Source organism: Myxine glutinosa, chromosome 3 (assembly GCF_964187855.1).
Source record: "Myxine glutinosa chromosome 3, kmMyxGlut1.1, whole genome shotgun sequence".
NCBI classification, from domain to species: domain Eukaryota; kingdom Metazoa; phylum Chordata; class Myxini; order Myxiniformes; family Myxinidae; genus Myxine; species Myxine glutinosa.
The window spans coordinates 13,812,091-13,831,731 of record NC_136263.1 but is presented as its reverse complement, the minus strand read 5'-3'; the positions used below and the strand labels follow the sequence as shown (position 1 = coordinate 13,831,731).

Here is a 19,641-nt window from a genome sequence, read left to right as displayed (position 1 = left end):
GTGCTGGGTGAGCACGTTAGATAGTGAAGGGTGAGCATGTTAGATAGTGAAGGGTGAGCACATTAGATAGTGATGGATGAGCACATTAGGTAGTGATGGGTGAGCACATTATATATTGATGGGTGAGCACATTCAGTCGTGAATGGTGAGCACATTCAGTCGTGAATGGTGAGCACATTCAGTCGTGAATGGTGAGCACGTTAGATAGTGATGGGTGAGCACATTAGGTAGTGATGGGTGAGCACATTAGGTAGTGATGGGTGAGCACATTAGGTAGTGATGGGTGAGCACATTAGATAGTGATGGGTGAGCACATTAGATAGTGATGGGTGAGCACATTAGGTAGTGATGGGTGAGCACATTAGGTAGTGATGGGTGAGCACATTAGGTAGTGATGGGTGAGCACATTAGGTAGTGATGGGTGAGCACATGAGGTAGTGATGGGTGAGCACATTAGGTAGTGATGGGTGAGCACATTAGGTAGTGAAGGGTGAGCACATTAGGTAGTGATGGGTGAGCACATTAGGTAGTGATGGGTGCGCACATTAGGTAGTGATGGGTGAGCACATTAGGTAGTGATGGGTGAGCACATTAGGTAGTGATGGGTGCGCACATTAGGTAGTGATGGGTGAGCACATTAGGTAGTGATGGGTGAGCACATTAGGTAGCATTAACAAGTTTACCACCCGCACCGTACCCCTCCACTCCCTCTCCTCTCTCCCTTCCCTCACCATCACAATCCACCTTCGCTACCGAGTTTCCAATAACAACGTCTAAGTACCACCTGATGCTAAGGTATTCAATTTAATGTATCCAAGCAATGATGTAATACCTTGTTTGTTTGTTTTCTTAAGTGGAAGTTGAAATGTTCATGAATTGGAATGTGCATTCATCAAAGCATGGCTTTCACGTTGCGTACAGCTGCAAATGCACCCGTGAGCTGGAGCTGGTTGTGGTGGAAGGTTTGGGTCGGATGGTAGTTGTGTTTGGAGGAACGTTTTTCGAAAGCTTATAAATGAGCACAATACCATCTCGGTTCTGGGTGCTCTTTGGACTTGTCAAGTACAAGTCACGTGATTATGGGGCAGCCTACTTTGCCCTCGACTACAAACCAAGGATCAGTAGGCCATCAGCCAGACCCCCAAAATAGGGTCCATTGGTACCAAAATGAGGGAGTAAGCCTAATATTGATTTTTGGATAGGTCTTTACCCCTAGAATATGAAAATATGTGATAGCAAATTCAACCATGTAGCTAAATGGGTGTTATCACCTCATTTTCAAAATGGCCGCCAAAATGCATGTTTTTCTATTAAAAACACCATGTTTCATATTCTTGTAGGAATTTGTAACAAATAGCATTGCGTTTTGAGATGTTTAAGACTTTACAACTCTCTTAAAGTATGAAATACATCATCTGAACTTTAATCCAAGAAGATAGAATCCAATATGGTGCCCAATTTCACAAAATGGCTGCCATCATAGCAACAACTTTATGCACAAAATATGCACGAAAATAACTGGCATTCAGTAGATTTGCAAGTATACACATGGAAAAAAGTATCGCACCACCACGTATTTTCGACATAGTGGAAATGTATCAATGAATTGATACATTTCACCCATTGAAATGTATCAATGAATTGATACATTTCACCCATTGAAATGTATCAATGGGCGATAACGATAACACACATTTAGCTACATCGTTGAATTTGCTATCACATATTTTCTTATTCTAGAGGTAAAAACCTTGTCAAAAATCATTATTAGCCTTACTCCCTCAATTTGGTACCGGTTGACCCCCCTAGCTGATAGCCTACAGGACATTATCCGATTTTATTCGGCATGCAGCGGACATTTCCCTCCCTTTCTCCTGACTATCGAATAGCTGGAGCATCACATTCCTCATGTTTTTGACAACAGAACAATATGACCAACCTCCTTAATGTAGCCTTGAAGCACCCTGCCTCTTCTACATCATCGACTAACACGACAATAACACGGGTCACAACAACAATGATCACTTAATTGTTTACCAAACCGTGGAGTTATTGGGTGAAATCTCGTGGCTTTGTCTGACATGCCTTGCAAATGGATTTGATCAACACTCGTTAAACAACAAGTCGCTCTGAAAGGCACTATTTTTGCATTAGGGTCTTTATTTGAATGGGGCAAATATTTGCCAATTAGTTATTTGTTCACTTTTGGACTTGCAGGATGGTGTAGAGGTCTGTGCGCTCGTCTTTAAGCTGTGTTGAAACGATGTTTTCATTCGGTGTTTTGTACTGTGGTGTTTGTATCCAGGGTAAGGCATCAATGTGCGAGAGATCCACTGGAATCTGCCAGCACTGGTCGTTGGTGCACGCCGAAGACGGTGCCTTTCGTTAAGAGTAGGCGAATTATCGTCGCATCGTGAAGAAATTACAAATTTTAGCCACAGTCGAACTCCAGGCCAGGCTCGTCTGGTCCAGAAAGACCCTTCCCTCCTGGTTGACTCCACAGCCTGGTCGGAATAATTGGTGCTGTTAAAGAAGAAGATTTCATTTCTTTGTACTTTACAATGTTGTGTGAAACGTCAAAGTATTGTTGCGGTTTTAGAACCCACACTTTTGTAAATAATAATCACTTGTAAATATGACAGTAAAGGTTAAATGTCACACCCCTAGTTAGTCCACAGCAACACGTAGGCCACCTTAGAAATTCCAGTTATTTCCTTATGTGTTTTAGTTAAGGCAGTGTTCCCAAAAGTTGAATTTGCGTTGCATCAATCAAATAAGGAGTAGGCCCTTTCGTCCATTTGGCGACCTCTCTCCAAATTCTGTTACGCGCCTTGGTGAGCGTTCGCACAGGCGCCGCCATTGACCATGCGGTCTGCTCGAGGAAGAAGGGGGCGGAGCGCCAGGAACAAGGTGTGGCCACGTCAACTAGTCATCAAAGGCGTGGCCGGTAAGCCCTTACCAGCCAACCAGGGCTGAGGTGAGCTCGATGGCGGGCGTGGTTTTGAAGCGTGCGGAGTGATCTAAAAGCGCGCGCGAAAAGCCCTTTGACGGACTCCTTTTGAAAGTCCTGCGTGCAATGGACTCGTTGGGAGAGAGCGCTGATAACGGACTTGTGTGTACATGCGCTTATTGAAAGGACTGATCCAGGAGCGCACATTTGCGAAGGACTTGTTGGAGGCACGCGCATTGAGAGGACCTTTGGGAGAGGGCGCGTTTGTCGCAGCCATTCAAGTATTTCGTGCGCTAAAGGACACGAGCTTCCCCCCGCCACCTCCCCCCCCCTTCACCTCCCCCCCGCCCCCCACCATATGTAAGGTCCGGTCGCGCGCCAACGATACGCAGAGCTGCCTGCCAGGTTTCGCCCGCGGAACCGGAGCCTGGACGGGGGTCGACTGGAGCCTGGATCATCTACCTGGACCTTCCACCCTACCCACTACAATCCCGTGTGAGTGTGTATGTTTGTCCTGTGGTGTTAAGTTAAGACTGCGTAGTTAAGCCTGCCCTGTGTCCTGCTTCTACCTCTTCCTTTCTTGTACACCCTTTTGTTTCCTCTTTTCTTGTATATTTGTAATGAACCAATATTTTTCTTCCTACCTTCTGGTTTCCTCTTATCTGATCGCTTTAGTCTTTTCTTTCAATTGAGTACCTGTGGCACGATTTCGGAACCGCTAGAATCGGGTTTAGTCTTTGTTAATAGCTTGGATCGCGGATTGCTAACTGCTCGGCAATTTCCATCTGATCCGTGGTTCGAGCGGGAGTTATTCCCTCGTTTCCGGTGGGCGTTAGTACTTAGGTAGCAGCGAACCCCTAGGCCTAGCAAACCCTACCTAACACTGCGCCGGGAAGGACGTTATAGCTTCCCAGGACTCGGGACCGCCAGCTTAAAAGACAAGGGGATTAACCCCCCCTTGATAAGGGGAGCGCCGACCCCCGAGATCCGTAACAGTATTTATAAGCATAATACATTCTTTAATTTCCACTAACCTCTTGTTGATGTAGTTATAGATTTTGTGCATGTACAAGTTAATAGATATAACTCGCTCGTAGTTAATTATAGCTGTAGATATAACTAGAATGGCACTCAGTAGAGAGCATACCTCCGCCAGGTGGACAGTTTAAGTTTTGTATCCCAGTGTAGACCAGAAAATCACAATACAGAATCACATTTAATCAAAATCATCCGTCCGCAACTTTTTGAGATATCCTGCTGTATATCGTTTTTGGCCCTATTTCCCAAAGGTGAAGAATCCCTTCAAAAAATTATATTAGCTGGATCCGGATCTTCAATTCAAAATTGAATCGATTCTTCCTTGTCACACACACAACCTGTCCACCAAGTTTCGTCCAAATCCATCCATAACTTTTTGAGATATCCTGCTATATGTTGCTTTTAGCCCAATCACTCCATGTTGAAGAATCACTTAAAAAATTTCTAGTAGCCGGATTCGAATCCGGATCTTCACCAAAATCTAATTATTTGGTCCTTGTCACATAAGCTACCTCTCTGCCAAATTTCGTCCAAATCCGTCCACAACGTTTTGAGATATTTTGTTCACAGACAGACAGACAAACAGAGAGACAAACAGACAAACAGGAGTGAAAACTTAACCTCCATCCACCTTCGGTGGCGGAGGTAATAAACTCTTTGTTTAAATGTTGTAGTTCATTCGACAAAACACGCAAGGATATTTATTTATTTCTATGTTTTACTTCCAAAGTTTTGGCACTTGGCTAATTTATGCAGTTCTTTATGTTACTGAAGGAACATTACCACGATAATGATTATTATGTGGTGAGGTTACATGGAGATTTGAAAGCTATCTCCTGATTATCAGCAAATTCCAACAATTTGACAAATTTAGGGTTTATTTATTAATTTATCTTGGTGATATCTCAGCCTACGCACTGTTCCTTCTGTTGGTTTTCTTCTGCCACAGCAAGCTATTCGTTCTGCGTTTGCATCATCCACTGAAAACTTTCACCCATATTTGTACTTTATACCATCCAAAGCCAATCCAAGCTCTCTGTTCTGTCTCCCTATTTGCCGAGTTGTTAGTTGTTTTCATCATTTGTACAGATGTGGGTGTCATGCACTTTTTTTTTTCTTTTTTTTTTTTCTATCGATTTTAATCATGTGTTTGGGGATGGCAGAACTTGAGATTATGGGTGAACCAAGATGGTAGTTCCAAATATATATATATATATATATATATATATATATATATATATATATATATATATATATATATACACAGACTTGGCATTTAATATGGAATATATATTTTTTCTTGACCTGGGTTTACTTTCTTAACTCAGTATATCAATCTGGTGAGTTTCTTTTACACTGGTGATTTATTTGTTAAAAGAACCATGTCACTGATCAACAGTGATCAACCATGTCAACAACAGGATAATATCACAGGTGGCGTGACAAAATGTAAGGACAGGTACATTTGACGATTGGCTTCACAATCATGTATATAAGGGTTGTTCCGTTCTGTATTAGTGGAAAACAACTGCTGCACATCTACAAAAGTTATTGCCGCGTCCTCTGGAGATGGTCCGTCAACTCGACAATGCTGTTTGCCATGGAGTGGTGGCTTTACGAAATTCTGGCATGACACAACGTGCTATTGCTCGGCAGTATGGCATCACTCAATGTCATGTGTCAAAGATCCTGAAACGAAATGCTCAGAGGGGTGTCCCTACTCCAATACCGAGGCCAGGATGTCCCCGCAGAACCACAAGGAGAGATGATCGCCAGCTGCACCGGTTAGTCTGCAATGGCCGTACCAAGTCAGCTAATCGGCTTTGGGCTGAGTGGCAGCAACTGACAAATGTGCCTGTATCCAGAAGGCTAGTCAACCAACGACTGGTTCAAGCAGGCTATTGTGCCAGGCGTCCCCTGAGAAAGCCACGCCTGACCAGACAACACCGCCAGCGTCGGCTGCAGTGGGCCAGAGAGCACCGTCAATGGCAGCCAGGACACTGCAATCACGTCACCTTCAGTGACGAGTCTAGATTTCTGGTCTATCGTCAAGATGGCTGCAACCAAGTGCGCAGACAAGTGCGCAGACAAGTGCATGACACCTACAACGAAGATTGTATTGTGCCAAGAGTCCAAGCTGGAGGTGGTGGGGTGACCATTTGGGCTGCTTTTCATGCAGGGGGAAAAACTGACCTGGTTGTTCTGAATGGAAACCTGAACCAGTTCAAGTACAGGGCCATTCTGGAAGAAACATTGCTTCCATTTGCTCGTGCAACCTTTCGAGGAAACTTGTCTTCCAAGATGACAATGCACGGCCTCATCGTGCTCGCATGATCCAACACTTTCTTGCTGACCGTGGTGTCGAGCATATGGAGTGGCCTCCTATGTCCCCGGATATGAATCCGATAGAGAACTTGTGGGCAGAACTAACGCGTCAAATCGACACCTTGGACCAGCAGCCGACCTCTGTGCATGAATTGCAGCAGGCTATTTTCACTGCATGGCAAGCGATTCCTGTCCAAACCTTGGCAAATCTCGTGAACCACATGCCTCGACGTGTACGTGCTCTCCTGAATGCTCGTGGGGGTTACACGAAGTACTGAACTGTAATTTTACTGTCCGTAATCCCAGTCATAATTTCACTTTTGTTTTTGTTGAAATTTTTTTTGGCTAATGTGCAAAATAAAGAGATACTTCTGGAAAACGTACAGAAGTTTTACACAGTACTGTCCATGAATTGAGTTCGATATCAGTTTACATCACTTTCAAGGATCAATTTATTTACTTCAAAATGTCAAATGTGGTTTTTGTTTCTTTTAAAGGTCACATCAACAAAATCTAGAATAATTTCAACATAATTCTAATGAACTTTTGGTTCTAAGTCATCTTGAAAAGTAAGTTCACCCTCACAAAAAAAATATTCCATATTAAATGCCATGTCTGTATATATATATATATATATATATATATATATATATATATATATATATATATATATATATATATATATATATATATATATTACTAGCTCGGCTTGCTGCGTTCACCTCACCACGCGTCGTGACAGAGGAATGGGCTTGTTTTAGCTGAGAATAATGACTGTACCTGAGTTGCTTTGTTGTCCTGATTTACATCAATCATAACACAAACAATTATTTTGCACAAATTTATTTGTAGTGTTTGTGATATTACATTTTCATAAGCAATTTAGGTTGAAAAAAAAACAATTTAAAAAATAACCCCTCAGCACATACAGTCACGTGAAAAAGTAAGTACACCCCATGTAAAGTTTTGACTTTTTCAACATATTTCAACATACAGCTATTTGATCTTCATTTCAACAATATTGATAGATAAAGGTGATATAATACAACAAATATCATGAAACATTTACATTTTGTAGTCCATTGTATCATTTAAATACACATAAATGCAAATTTTGCATGTGGAAAAAGTAAGTACACCCCTACATTTATCACTACTTCAAATACCTAAAATTAGAATGAGGTGCAAATGATTAGAACATCATTGGAGAGGATCTTCGAGGAACCTGCCTTATTTAAACCTCAGACATTTCGTTTGGTTTGCTCTTTGTTGTTGAAGTGTGCGGCATCACCATGCCTAGATCAAAAGAGCTCTCTGAGGCCTTCAGAAAGAAGGTTATAGATGCCTACGAGTCTGGGAAGGGATCTAAAAAGATCTCCAAACAATTTGAAATCAATCATTCGACTGTCCGGAAGATCGTCTACAAGTGGAGAAGATTCCAAACAACTGCCAACTTGTTCAGGCCAGGCCGCCCCAGCAAGTTCAGCCCGAGAGCAGACCGCAAGATGCTGAAAGAAGTATCTAAGAACCCCAGAATGTCATCACGGGACCTCCAGGTAGCTCTTGCCACTGTTGATGTCAAAGTGCACGAGTCTACCATTAGAAAGAGGCTGCACAAATTTGATCTACATGGGAGGTGTGCCAGGAGGAAACCGTTGCTGTCCAGAAAGAACATCAGGGCAAGACTAAAGTTTGCCAATGAACACCTAGGCAAAGACCAGCACTTCTGGACCAATGTGCTCTGGACAGAGTCAAAGGTAGAGCTATTTGGCCACAGTACCAGAAGACATGTTTGGCAAAAACCAAAGACAGCATTTGACCACAAGAACCAGATACCAACTGTAAAGCATGGTGGTGGAAATATTATGGTTTGGGACAGCTTTGCTGCATCAGGGCCTGGGCAGCTCACCATCACAGAATCCCCTATGAATTCTTCATTGTACCAGAGGGTGCTTGAGGATAATGTGAGGCCATCTGTCGGAAAGTTGTAGCTCAACCAAAGGTGGACCTTGCAACATGACAATGACCCTAAACATACCAGTAAATCCACCAAGGAATGGCTGAAAAGAAAGAAATGGAGGGTTCTGGAATGGCCAAGTCAAAGCCCGGATCTAAATCACCGAGATGTTGTGGGGGGATTTTAAACGATCGGTGCATGCAAGAAACCCCTCAAACATCGCACAGCTGAAAGAATTCTGCATGGAGGAGTGGGCAAAAGTTTCTCCCAGTCGATGTCAGAGACTGGTAGACAGTTATAAGAAATGCCTACTTGAGGTTGTTTCTGCCAAAGGGGGCAATACCACCTATTAGAGCCAAGGGTGTACTTACTTTTTCCACATCTGAAATTTGCATTTATGTTCATTTAAATTATACAATGGATGACAAAATGTAAGTTTCATGATATTTGTTATATTATATCACCGTTATCTATCAATATTGTTGAAAATATGATCAAAGAGCTGTATGTTGAAATATGTTGAAAAAGTCAAAACTTTACATGGGGTGTACTTACTTTTTCACGTGACTGTATATTGATTGTAAAAAAAGGCCTCCTTCAAGGAACAAGTAATGGGTTAACAACTTACAGCTGTTCTGCAGCAATGTGAGTAAATTAAGCCTTGAAAGTTGATGCAAACAATTCCGACAGGTGTCCCAACCTCTGCTGAGTACTTAATTACAAACCCCCTGTCTATAAAAGCAGTGTTGGAACAGACTGTTATTACACCCTCTGAAGCATTATTTGGACAATATTGCACTGCCGGAAGTAGTATATTGGAAACAGGAGGAAACTCTGACAGGAAGAGGTCTGGCAGACCCAAAGCCACAACAGAATCGGACGCCAAGTTTCTGAGAGTCAACAGCTTGCGTGATGGGCGGCTCACAGGACAACAGCTTCAAGCACAGCTTAACACTGGTCGAAGTAAGCAAGTCTCAGTTTCACCTGTGAAGAGAAGACTTCGAGCTGCAGGTTTGACAGGTCTAGTGGCAGTAAGAAAGCCATTGCTAAGATGGGAAAATAAGAACAAGAGGCTTGCCTGGGCCATGAAGCACTGCCAGTGGACTACTGAAGACTGGAAGAAGGTCTTATGGACCGATGAATCAAAATTCGAAATCTTTGGTTCATCACGCAGGGGTTTTGTACGCCGTCGAGTGGGCGAAAGGATGGTTCCTCAGTGTGTGACACCAACTGTCAAACATGGAGGAGGAAGCATGATGGTCTGTGGCTCTTTTCCTGGATCCAGAGTTGGCGACTTGCACAGAGTGACTGGCACCCTGAACCTAAAGGGATACCACAGCATTTTGCAGCGCCATGCATTACCCGCTGGTATACGCCTAGATGGTCAGGGGTTCATCCTACAGCAAGATAATGACCCAAAACACACCTCCAGGCTATGTCAAAACTACCTTCGAGGAAAAGAACAAGACGGTAGGCTTCAAATCAAGGAATGGCCAGCACACTCTCCAGACTTAACTCCATCGAGCTGGTTGGGAATGAACTGGACAGAAGGGTGAAAGCAAAGCAACCTACAAGTGCAACACGTTTGTGAGAACTTCTGCAACAGTGTTGGGAAGAACTTCCCGAACAATATTTGATTTCCATTGTTGAAAGAATGCCACGAGTGTGTTCGGCGGTTATGTCTGCAAAAGGTGGCTACTTTGCCGAGTCAAAATTTTAAATTAAATTTTGTTAAACAAAATGATTCTATCATTTATTTTTTATCTCCAATTGTTTAATGTCTCAATGTACTCTGAAATTAAGCAGAGAACAAATAAACTGCGTAAATTTCAATAAAAACTGGAAAAATTGAGGTGTTCTAAAACTTTTGACCGGTTGTGTGTGTATACATATATATATTGTTGTGGATATGAGAATGTTGTTTTTTAAAAATTGTTGTGTAGTGAATAGTTGTAAAATGTCGACTGAATTGGGCGGTTTGCTGCAATTGCCGCCATTGAACATGTGCTTGGGTCGGGGAAGAAAGGCGTGTCCCCACCTCGTCATAGAGGGGAGGAGTGAGCCAGCCCCACTCAACCAACCAAGAACAAGGGGTTGGACTTGGAGAGGGTGTGGAGAGAAACATCGAGGAGGTTCGCGAAGGTTCAGGGGCGTGGCATATATAACCCGCAGAAGACGCCCCCACCTCAGACGAGTCCTGGCAAAGCACGCGACGTCCCCACAGCGGCACGAGCAGACGATTGAGGCAGCAGATGAGTTCGGAGAAGTGCGAGAGAAGCGCGGGGAAGCCTTTGACAGAAGTGCGAAACAGAAGCGCGGGGAAGCCTTGACAGAAGTGCGAAACAAGAAGTGCAACGAAAGAGTTGCGCCCCACCAGTAGTTTTGGCTCCACCAGCAGTTGACTCCACCAGGCCGCTTCGACCCGTTACCCCGCGGGAACCAGATTGCGGTGGCATCGGTGGCCGTCGAGGTCCAGCCCGACGTCCCGTGCGGGATCAAGCCCGAACCATCTGCCCCAGCTGAACCTTCCCATTCCTCCTTCCAGCATTCATTCCTGCCATTCCATCCTTCTTGTGTACGTGAGTTTGTTTTGTTTGTCTTGTCCCAGGGAATAAGTTAAGCTTGTATAGTTAAGCTAGTATTTTCACTGTCACCTGCTTTTTCCATTTTCCCTGTATATAACCTTGACTGCTCCTTTTGCTTTAGTGTGTGTAAATAATAAATCCTGTTATTCTTCAGTACGTCTTCTTCTTCCTCTTTACATTCGGTCGCTTTAGAGGTTTCCATATTGAATATCTGTGGCGCGATTTTGGCCAACGTTCAGGAATCGTGTTAGTCGGGGTAACTGTTCGGGCGCGGCGGCCATCCACTCGGCCAATCAACATCCTAGCCGCGTCCGTAACAATATATATATATATATGTATATATATATATATATGTATATATATATATATATATGTATATATATATATATATATATATATATAAATATAAATAAAGGAGGTGTGTGTGTGTGTGTGTGTGTGTGTGTGTGTGTGTGTGTGTGTGTGTGTGTGTGTGTGTGTGTGTGTGTGTGTGTGTGTGTGTGTGTGTGTGTGTGTGTGTGTGTGTGTCTGGATGTCCGCTTATAACTCAAGAACTACACATCGGAGAAAAGTTTTAGACACAGATTCGGAATCAGCATAAAATTCCGGTGGTTATAGGCTACGTTTTATTTTAATGGTTTAAAAAACCGGGCCTCATTTGTAATTGTGCATTTGACAAGTGAACATCAGGTAAAAGTTCAAACAGATCAATACCCTGACGAAGGCGTGGCCCCATCAATGTGTCACGAAGGGAGGTGCCGGTGAACCCTCGCGACCAGTCAGGGCCGAGGCGTGTTCACCGGTAGGCGGAGCGAAGCACACGCGGGTTGATTTGCAAGGCGCGTGATATAAGCGCCGCCGCGGACTACTTCAACAGATGAGCCAGGAAGAGAGAAGGTGTCGACCACCAAGGCAGAAAGAGATGAGCGGGAGACGAGGCAGATGATGATGATGATGATGATGAGAGAGAGAGAGTGTGTGTGTGTGTGTGTGTGTGTGTGTGTGTGTGTGTGTGTGTGTGTGTGTGTGTGTGTGTGTGTGTGTGTGTGTGTGTGTGTGTGTGTGTGTGTGTGTGTGTGTGTGTGTGTGTGTGTGTGTGTGTCGGTCCACTACCACGACGACACGGACCGCGCTGATGATGCTGGCAAGATATTCTTCCTCGATGCTCCTGGCGGGACAGGAAAAACATTCCTCATTAATATCATCCTGGCCAAGGTTCGTCAAAAGTCGGAAATTGTTCTGGCTGTGACCTCAAGTGGAATTGCAGCTTCACTTCTTGAAGGAGAAAGGACAGCACACTCAACTTTCAAACTGCCTTTGGATTTGACCAAGCAAGACACCCCAACCTGCAACATTAGCAAGAATTCAGCAAACGCCAAGATCCTTCAACAGTGAAAAATCATCATCTGGGATGAGGCTACTATGAACCACAAGCAGGCATTCGAAGCAGTGAACAGAACACTCCAAGATATTCGCAACAACAAGAAAATCATGGGTGGTGTGACAACTGTTCTGGCTGGAGACTTTCGTCAGACTCTCCCAGTCATCCAACGGGGCACAAGAGCAGATCAAGTCAAGGCCTGTATCAAGTCTTCTTATCTCCTCTGGCCACATGTGCAAAGACCTACCCTGAATACCAACATGAGAGTCCACCTTCTTGGTGACAACACTGCAGGGGAGTTCTCAAGCCAGCTTTTGAAAGTTGGCAATGGCCTATACCCTCAAGATGCACCAGAACAAATAACTCTACCATTTGGACAGTTTGTTGAAACAAAAGATGACTTGATCAAAAAGGTCTTTCCCAATATGGAGACCCAGTTCCAGGACTCATCAGGGCTTGCTGAAAGAGCCATTTTGGCCCCCAAGAACAATGCTGTTCAAGAGATCAACAATTTGCTCCTCCACCAACTTCCCGGTCATGAAAGAAATTATGATTCTCTTGACAAAGTGACAGATGAAGATCAGGCAGTAAACTTCCCAACTGAGTTTCTCAACAGTCTTCAGCCTCAAGGACTCCCAACACACAGGTTGATTCTCAAGGTGGGAGCACCAATCATGCTTCTAAGGAATCTTGATCCACCAAAGCTGTGTAATGGAACACGATTGACAATCCAGCAAATGATGCCGCATGTCCTAGAGGCAACCATCCTCTCAGGACAATACAGAGGAGAGAAAGTATTCATTCCAAGGATACCACTTATTCCACCTGACCTTCCATTCTCCTTCAAGAGGATTCAGTTCCCCATCAAGCTATGTTTTGCTATGTCCATCAACAAGGCGCAGGGGCAATCAATGAAGGTTGTAGGCCTGAACTTCACAGAACAAGTGTTTGCCCATGGCCAGCTGTACGTGGGCTGCTCGAGGGTTGGAAAACCAAGCAATCTCTGTCTTGGCACCAAGTAGGAAAACCAGAATTGTTGTATACCCAGAGGTTTTGAGAAATTGAAAATTGAAAAAACCTCATGTAGGAAATGTACTGTGATATTGCTCTAAAATATACATGTTCTTTTCATCATATATTTGTCTTATTCTTATTCAACCCGGGCGAAGCCGGGTACCTCAGCGAGTGATAAATGTAGGGGTGTACTTACTTTTTCCACATGCAAAATTTGCATTTATGTTTATTTAAATTATACAATGGACTACAAAATGTGAATGTTTCATGATATTTGTTATATTATATCACCTTTATCTCTCAATATTGTTGAAATGAAAATCAAATAGCTGTATGTTGAAATATGTTGAAAAAGTCAAAACTTTACATGGGGTGTACTTACTTTTTCACGTGACTGTATACTGCATATATTAACTCCTCTTTAACATTCACTTTTATCAACAACTCGCAAAGGTACCCGGCATTGCTCGGGTTCCAAAGATGTAGAAAGTAAATGACTTGACTTATAGCAAGTTGTTATGTTGTTCATGTTGTATGTAATTATATGTACGTAACATAAGAACTTGCTGTAAGTTGTCATTTAATTTAAAAAAGAGTGAGTGAGTTGGTGATTTAGGTCTAAGTTCAATCCATTTCGTGACTATATCTCAGAACGGGCCACATTTGGTGGCTTCACAAATTTTTGCCACTGCTGGGATTGGAACGCGGATTGTCTGCGGGGCAAGCAAGCACATGATCCACTGGGCCACCAGCGCTGCCTAGGTAAAATATTAACACACGTGTTTTAGTCAGCAAGAGCTCTGGGGTAGACAACATTTCTTGTTCTGCCGTTTGGTGCTCTGATGAAAAGATGTGTGCTTGCCCCAATATGTGAGCATGCAACGTAGAGTTGACCATGAGAGAAACATGGACTTGTCAGTTCAACTCCAGCAACCTTGAGAGACTGTCCCTGAGACTTGTTGATGGTCATAGCAAATGATAGTCTCACTGGAAACTGAAGGCGCTTGAACTGAAATGGCATATCTGTTGGGATGATGGGAATCCGTGGAATAAAAACATCCTCTCCCTTGGCACAACCAGTCATAATGGTGGCTTCGATCACATGGGGCATAAGAGTTTTGACAGCGAGTCTTGTACCGTTACAGAGTTTTGGTGCATCCAAATTACGTAGCAACATAATGGGGGCTCTCACTTTCAGTTGCAGATTGTGAGGTGGAACGCCAGTGAGCTGAAGAGAGTTCAGAAACTCTGTTGGATAGTTGACAGCATCATCAAGATCAACTACAGTGTCAACTGACTTGTACCATGTGGATTGGTCTGGTAGCTGTTGAATGATGGTGACATTATTATCCTGCACAATGTCATTTTTGGAAGCAAGGATGGCACGTTCACAATGCCACTCATGGTTTTTATAATTCTGTGAGAGGCTAGGATAAACCTTTAATATCATTTCTTCAGATGTGTTGATGATTGTTCCACAATTTGGGGGTATTGTGACATCTCCAGTCTGTGTCTACTGGTACCTGACCATTGCCCAGTTGAAGCAAAACCTTTGGAAACTGGCCTGCTGAGACATCTCTATTAAGTGCAACTCTCATGTTGGTAGAAATATGGAGTTTTTCCACTCATCTCCAAATATAGGATTCCCTGAGGCATGCTCTCACCTCATCAGCAGGTGTACCCTTTGGAATGACTGGTAGAGTTTGCCTGAAATCTCCAGAGAGCAAGAGTGTGACTCCACCCATGACTTTAGCGTTACCTCTGAGATCCTGGAAGGTGCGATCGAGAGCCTCAAATGATTTGAAGATGCGTGAAAGGAGAGGGTTGAATGGCACCACCCACTGGTTGTCAATGACAATTTCTTGTTGTTTCACTCTGAGAGTAGTGGTGAAGCCCCCATCACCTGGCTTTCTTCTTCTGTACAAAGGATATCCATCCTGATCTGTCTGAGTGTCTGTAAGAAGAGGTCTGGGGTATCGTTTTGTGCATTGTCCCACTTTCATGCAAGGAGAATGAGTGTTGATGTGACCACAGGGACCATGGAGCATGTGCTTCACCACTACTTCGTGCAATACTTTATCCTCGGTAGGATTTGGAATCTCTGCACTGATGATATCATCTACCTGAGCTGGACGAATCTTATCCTTAAGCCAGACAAAAATGTGGATGTGTGGCAATCCATGCTTTTGCCATTCAATGGAGTGCATGTAACATCTGCAATCTCCAAAAACAGCACCTTTTGTGATGAGATTCATAAGTGAAATAACCTTCTGGCGAAACACTCTGGCAAGAAGATCATGCCTGTCTTGGGCTGTCTGACCAAGCATAAGTCTGCTGTGATCTCGGGCCATGTAGGATTGCAGGTAAAAGTGATAAACAGATCAGGTCTACCATAGTAGCGAACATAAGTCATGGCATCCTGTGTGTACTCATGCATGTAGCGAGGACCCCCTGTGAAGGAAGAGGGCAGTATAACCAACTGTCCAACATTGGCAGCATGACCATCATTTGCAACAGCATCTCAAAGGTGAACATAGCTTTCTACTCTTAATCTCCTCTGGTTGTGTCTGATGTAGCACAATCGCTCAGACTCAATCTTGGCATACATGTCAACAATGAATTGGTGGAAGAGCTGACCATATCGTAAAATATGACTGTCCATTTGTCTGACCATAATTCGGTAGGAATAGAAGTCATTGGCAGACACTTTTTTCCCATCACGTCTTTGGTGTTCAAAGTGATATCCATCCTCACCTTTCCAGAATATGAGAGGATACTGCAAGGCATCATAGCCCTTATTAGTTTCAGAAATACGAATCGGTTTGTCATCTTGCTGTTGAAGATTGAATTCTTGTCCAGATATGAGGTCAGCCACATCCGAAACAGTAGGAGCATTAAAGTGCCGTGGATGCTGTCCTGTTGGAGTTCTGTCAGCATGGATGATTACTTTCCAGTTTGGCTGTGTTAGATTATGCAAAGTAGTGCGAAAACTCTTAACATAATTATTATGAGCATGGACCATCTGCTGAAGGGCCAGCACAATTTCCTCTCTGACAGTTGTAATATTTCTGCAGCGCTGCTGTACCTGCTGCTGCTCATCACCCAGGAAATAAATTTGAAGAAACTTTGGGTCTTCATTAGGTAAGGGCAAAGGTGAACCACCCAAATATTAAACCTGTCCCTGAACCTTAAAAGTTGGCATCCATCCTTGTTGCTGCACAATGCTTGTAGTACCAAATGAGGTCATTTGAAAGCAGGAGTTGTACTTTCGTATGTTTGCCAAGAAATGGTGGGAGTCTCTGTTACTGCCAGCTAAAAGTGACTTTAGTGGTTCAGGTGGTTCTGTGAGGGGTGGGAGAAGCACTTTGCCTCCAGCACAACACATTCCAGGTGATTCAGCCTTCCACTTCTTTGCTCTGCAGTGTTTACAGATGACATACATTCCACCTATGTGAACAATAGAATCAACTTCATAGTTGACGGAGGAGTCATATTGAAAGGCAACAAGCCTCTTGTTCTGCCACTTGCTTGCTCTCACTGCTGTCTGCCTGGTGCAGTGTGCATCAAGTCGTGCTCTTGTCTGGACCGGAGTTTCTGCTGCCCTGGCTGCTGAATGTCTGGCTAAATCAGCTGCTTTTCTAGAAGTTGTCTGGGCCGGAGTTTCTGCAGCCCTGAGTGCTGTCTGCCTGGTCTGCTGTGCAGCAATTTGCGCTTGTGTTTGAGCAGGAGTTTGAGCTGATCTCAGTTGTGCCTGTCTGGTCTGCTGTGCAGCAATTCGCGCTTGTGTTTGAGCAAGAGTTTGAGCTGATCTCAGTTGTGCCTGTCTGGCTCGCTGGGCTGCAAGTCGAGCTTCTCTCTCTGTTGAGGGCTCTCTTTGTTTCTTTTGTTGTACTTGTATTGCATGTGCATCTGCACTTGCAGAACGTTGCCTCTTAGGTCTCATTTACGAAGTTACTGAGAAGTGATTGTCTGTAAGAAAGGAGAAAAACACAAATGTATTGAAACGTTGGTGTTGAGTAGTATATGACACCACTGAGTGAAGAACAATATCCGTATGGACTGAAAAACATACGTTAGTGTTGAGTAGTATATGACACCACTGAGTGAAAAACAATATGCGTATTGACTGAAAAACATACATCAAAATCAATATAACTATATCTTACCTTTTGTACTGAAAATACCAGTATTTGTAAACATTATTGCAAATGGCTGTGAACAATCGCCTCCTGAAACATCCCATGAGAGAGTATCCTAGGATGAAATAGCTTTGATTTGGAGGCAGTGCAGAAATGTCAAATTTGGTCCCTGGGGGGTGGAAGTGGTCGGGTTTTTTTTGTTCATCAGTCATTCTGTGGTGCATGGGGACCCCCGTGCCAAATTTGGTGAAGATCCGTGGAGAAATGGCAAATTTGGTCCCGGGGGGGTGGGGGTGGGGGGTGGTGGAATTTTCTGGTTCATCAGTGATTCTGTGGTGGATAGGGACCTCTGTGCCAAATTTGGTGAAGATCCATTGAGAAATGGCAAATTTGGTCCCGGGTGGGGGGGCGGTGGAATTTTTTGGTTCATCAGTGATTCTGTGGTGCATAGGGACCCCCGTGCCAAATTTGGTGAAGATCCGTTGAGAAATGGCAAATTTGGTCCCCGGGGGGGGGGGGGGTGGAATTTTTTGGTTCATCAGTGATTCTGTGGTGCATAGGGACCCCCGTGCGAAATTTGGTGAAGATATGTAGAGAAATGGCAAATTTGGTTCTGGGGGGGGGGGGGGGGTCGAATTATTTGGTTCATCAGTGATTCTGTGGTGCATGGGGACTCTCGTGCCAAATTTGGTGAAGATCCGTTTAGAAATGGCGACGCTGTTTGAGAACAAACAAACAAACACACAAACAGACAACCTTTCATGCTTATGGCAAATTTGGTCCCCGAGAGTGTGGGGGTGGGGGGCGGTGGAATTTTTTGGTTCATTAGTGATTCTGTGGTGCATGGGGACACCCTCGTGCCAAATTTGGTGAAGATCCGTTGAGAAATGGCGACGCTGTTTCAGAACAAACAAACAAACACACAAACAGACAACCTTTCACGCTTATAATATAGATTATTGTTTTATCATGGGTTGTAATTTGGTCCTTTTCAAGATGCGTTGGAGTTGACTTGAAAGGATCTTTATTATGTTGAAATCAAGTTGAAAGATTTATTTCGTTGGTTCATTATTTTTGCTACATTGCTGCTCCTACTTGTTTTTCAGGTGCTACAGAGAATGAATTGGTCTCAACAAAACAATGTTTGCGCCAAGATTATTTGGACACTGTGATGGTGTAGATGGATTACAGGATTGTAAGGTTGTTACCCACAATGACAGAATCCACAGATTTGAAGTTGAGTGCATCATCTCCAGATGTCAATGAACCTTCATTTTCCTTGTCTAATGTTTTACCTTCGGAGATCACCAGGTGCAAAATTGATTCTGATTTTGCAAACCATGGAAGTTCGTCAAATAACTCGATGAATAACAACTCCACAACAAATGTACCATCATCCGATCATTCCCCATGCAACACAAATCGGTCAATTGGACTTTCACAACCTGCCGATTGGTCTTGTAAGGCTAGTGTTTTATCAACATCTGTAGATTCAGCCAAAAACTTGGAAGAGGCCGAATCGGGAAAGAATCTGCCTCCCGGTAGCGTGCAGGAAGGCGTGATGTGTGGTTCAGGAGATGAAATTGGTAACAATGGTGAAGGGACATTGACAGAGGCCACAGTTGAACTAGCAAATCCCTTAGATGGTTCTGAAAGTGTGAAGAAGTCAGAGACTTTGGGTTCAGTTGGGAGTACTTTTTTGGAAGCACAAGGGCAGGACTCTATTGACACTTGCTTGGACAAAAATGCTTCCAACCAGCCTGTAAGTAAGTTTGACATGTACCAAGGATGTCACAAGAATGCAGCATCGCCAGAGGTTGGATGTCAGAAAGGAGAGTCGGATGTTGTTTGCCAAAGGCAACTTTCTGCTGATGAAGGAACGACTTTACTTAATAGGGAGATGAAGGAGTGCATGGCAAAGACCAGCACAGCGGCTTACCCCAGCTGTTCTTGCCCCACCGCCGACGGATTGTTTCAAGCACTGCCTGCAGAGCGTTGCAGTGACGCTGTTTCAGACAGGCTGCCCCGGGCTGATGCTCTCGAGCATAACCCATTTGATGGACTGCCTTATTCGTCACGCTTTTACTCGCTGCTGGAGGCGCGTCGCGCACTGCCTATTTGGCATCTACAACATGCCTTCCGGGATGCCCTGGAAAGGAACCCTATTGTGCTGGTGTCTGGAAGTGCTGGAGTGGGAAAGAGTACACAGGTATGTAGGTTTGAAAATCGAAACTGAAGCCTCGAGGGTCGAA

General features: G+C 43.9%; 2 protein-coding genes across 6 annotated transcripts in view; both read left to right on the top strand.

Annotated features, from left to right (window-relative positions):
- Positions 1-19,641, top strand: part of DQX1 (DEAQ-box RNA dependent ATPase 1) — a 191,790-nt gene that overhangs the window by 27,042 nt on the left and 145,107 nt on the right. For 4 of the 5 annotated variants that reach the window (XM_068111320.2, XM_068111321.2, XM_068111324.2 and 1 more), the window contains exon 2: positions 18,496-19,598. In XM_068111320.2, the coding sequence (XP_067967421.2) occupies positions 18,570-19,598 (1,029 nt within the window). In that variant the 5' untranslated portion in view covers positions 18,496-18,569. Of the gene's footprint in view, positions 1-3,315; positions 3,446-18,495; positions 19,599-19,641 lie in introns of those variants that run through there. The other variant, XM_068111323.2, reaches the window with a different exon arrangement.
- On the top strand, positions 12,662-13,258 carry LOC144891186 (ATP-dependent DNA helicase PIF1-like). Its single transcript, XM_078773547.1, has one exon. It carries the CDS (start codon positions 12,662-12,664, stop codon positions 13,256-13,258), a length of 597 nt encoding a protein of 198 aa, XP_078629673.1.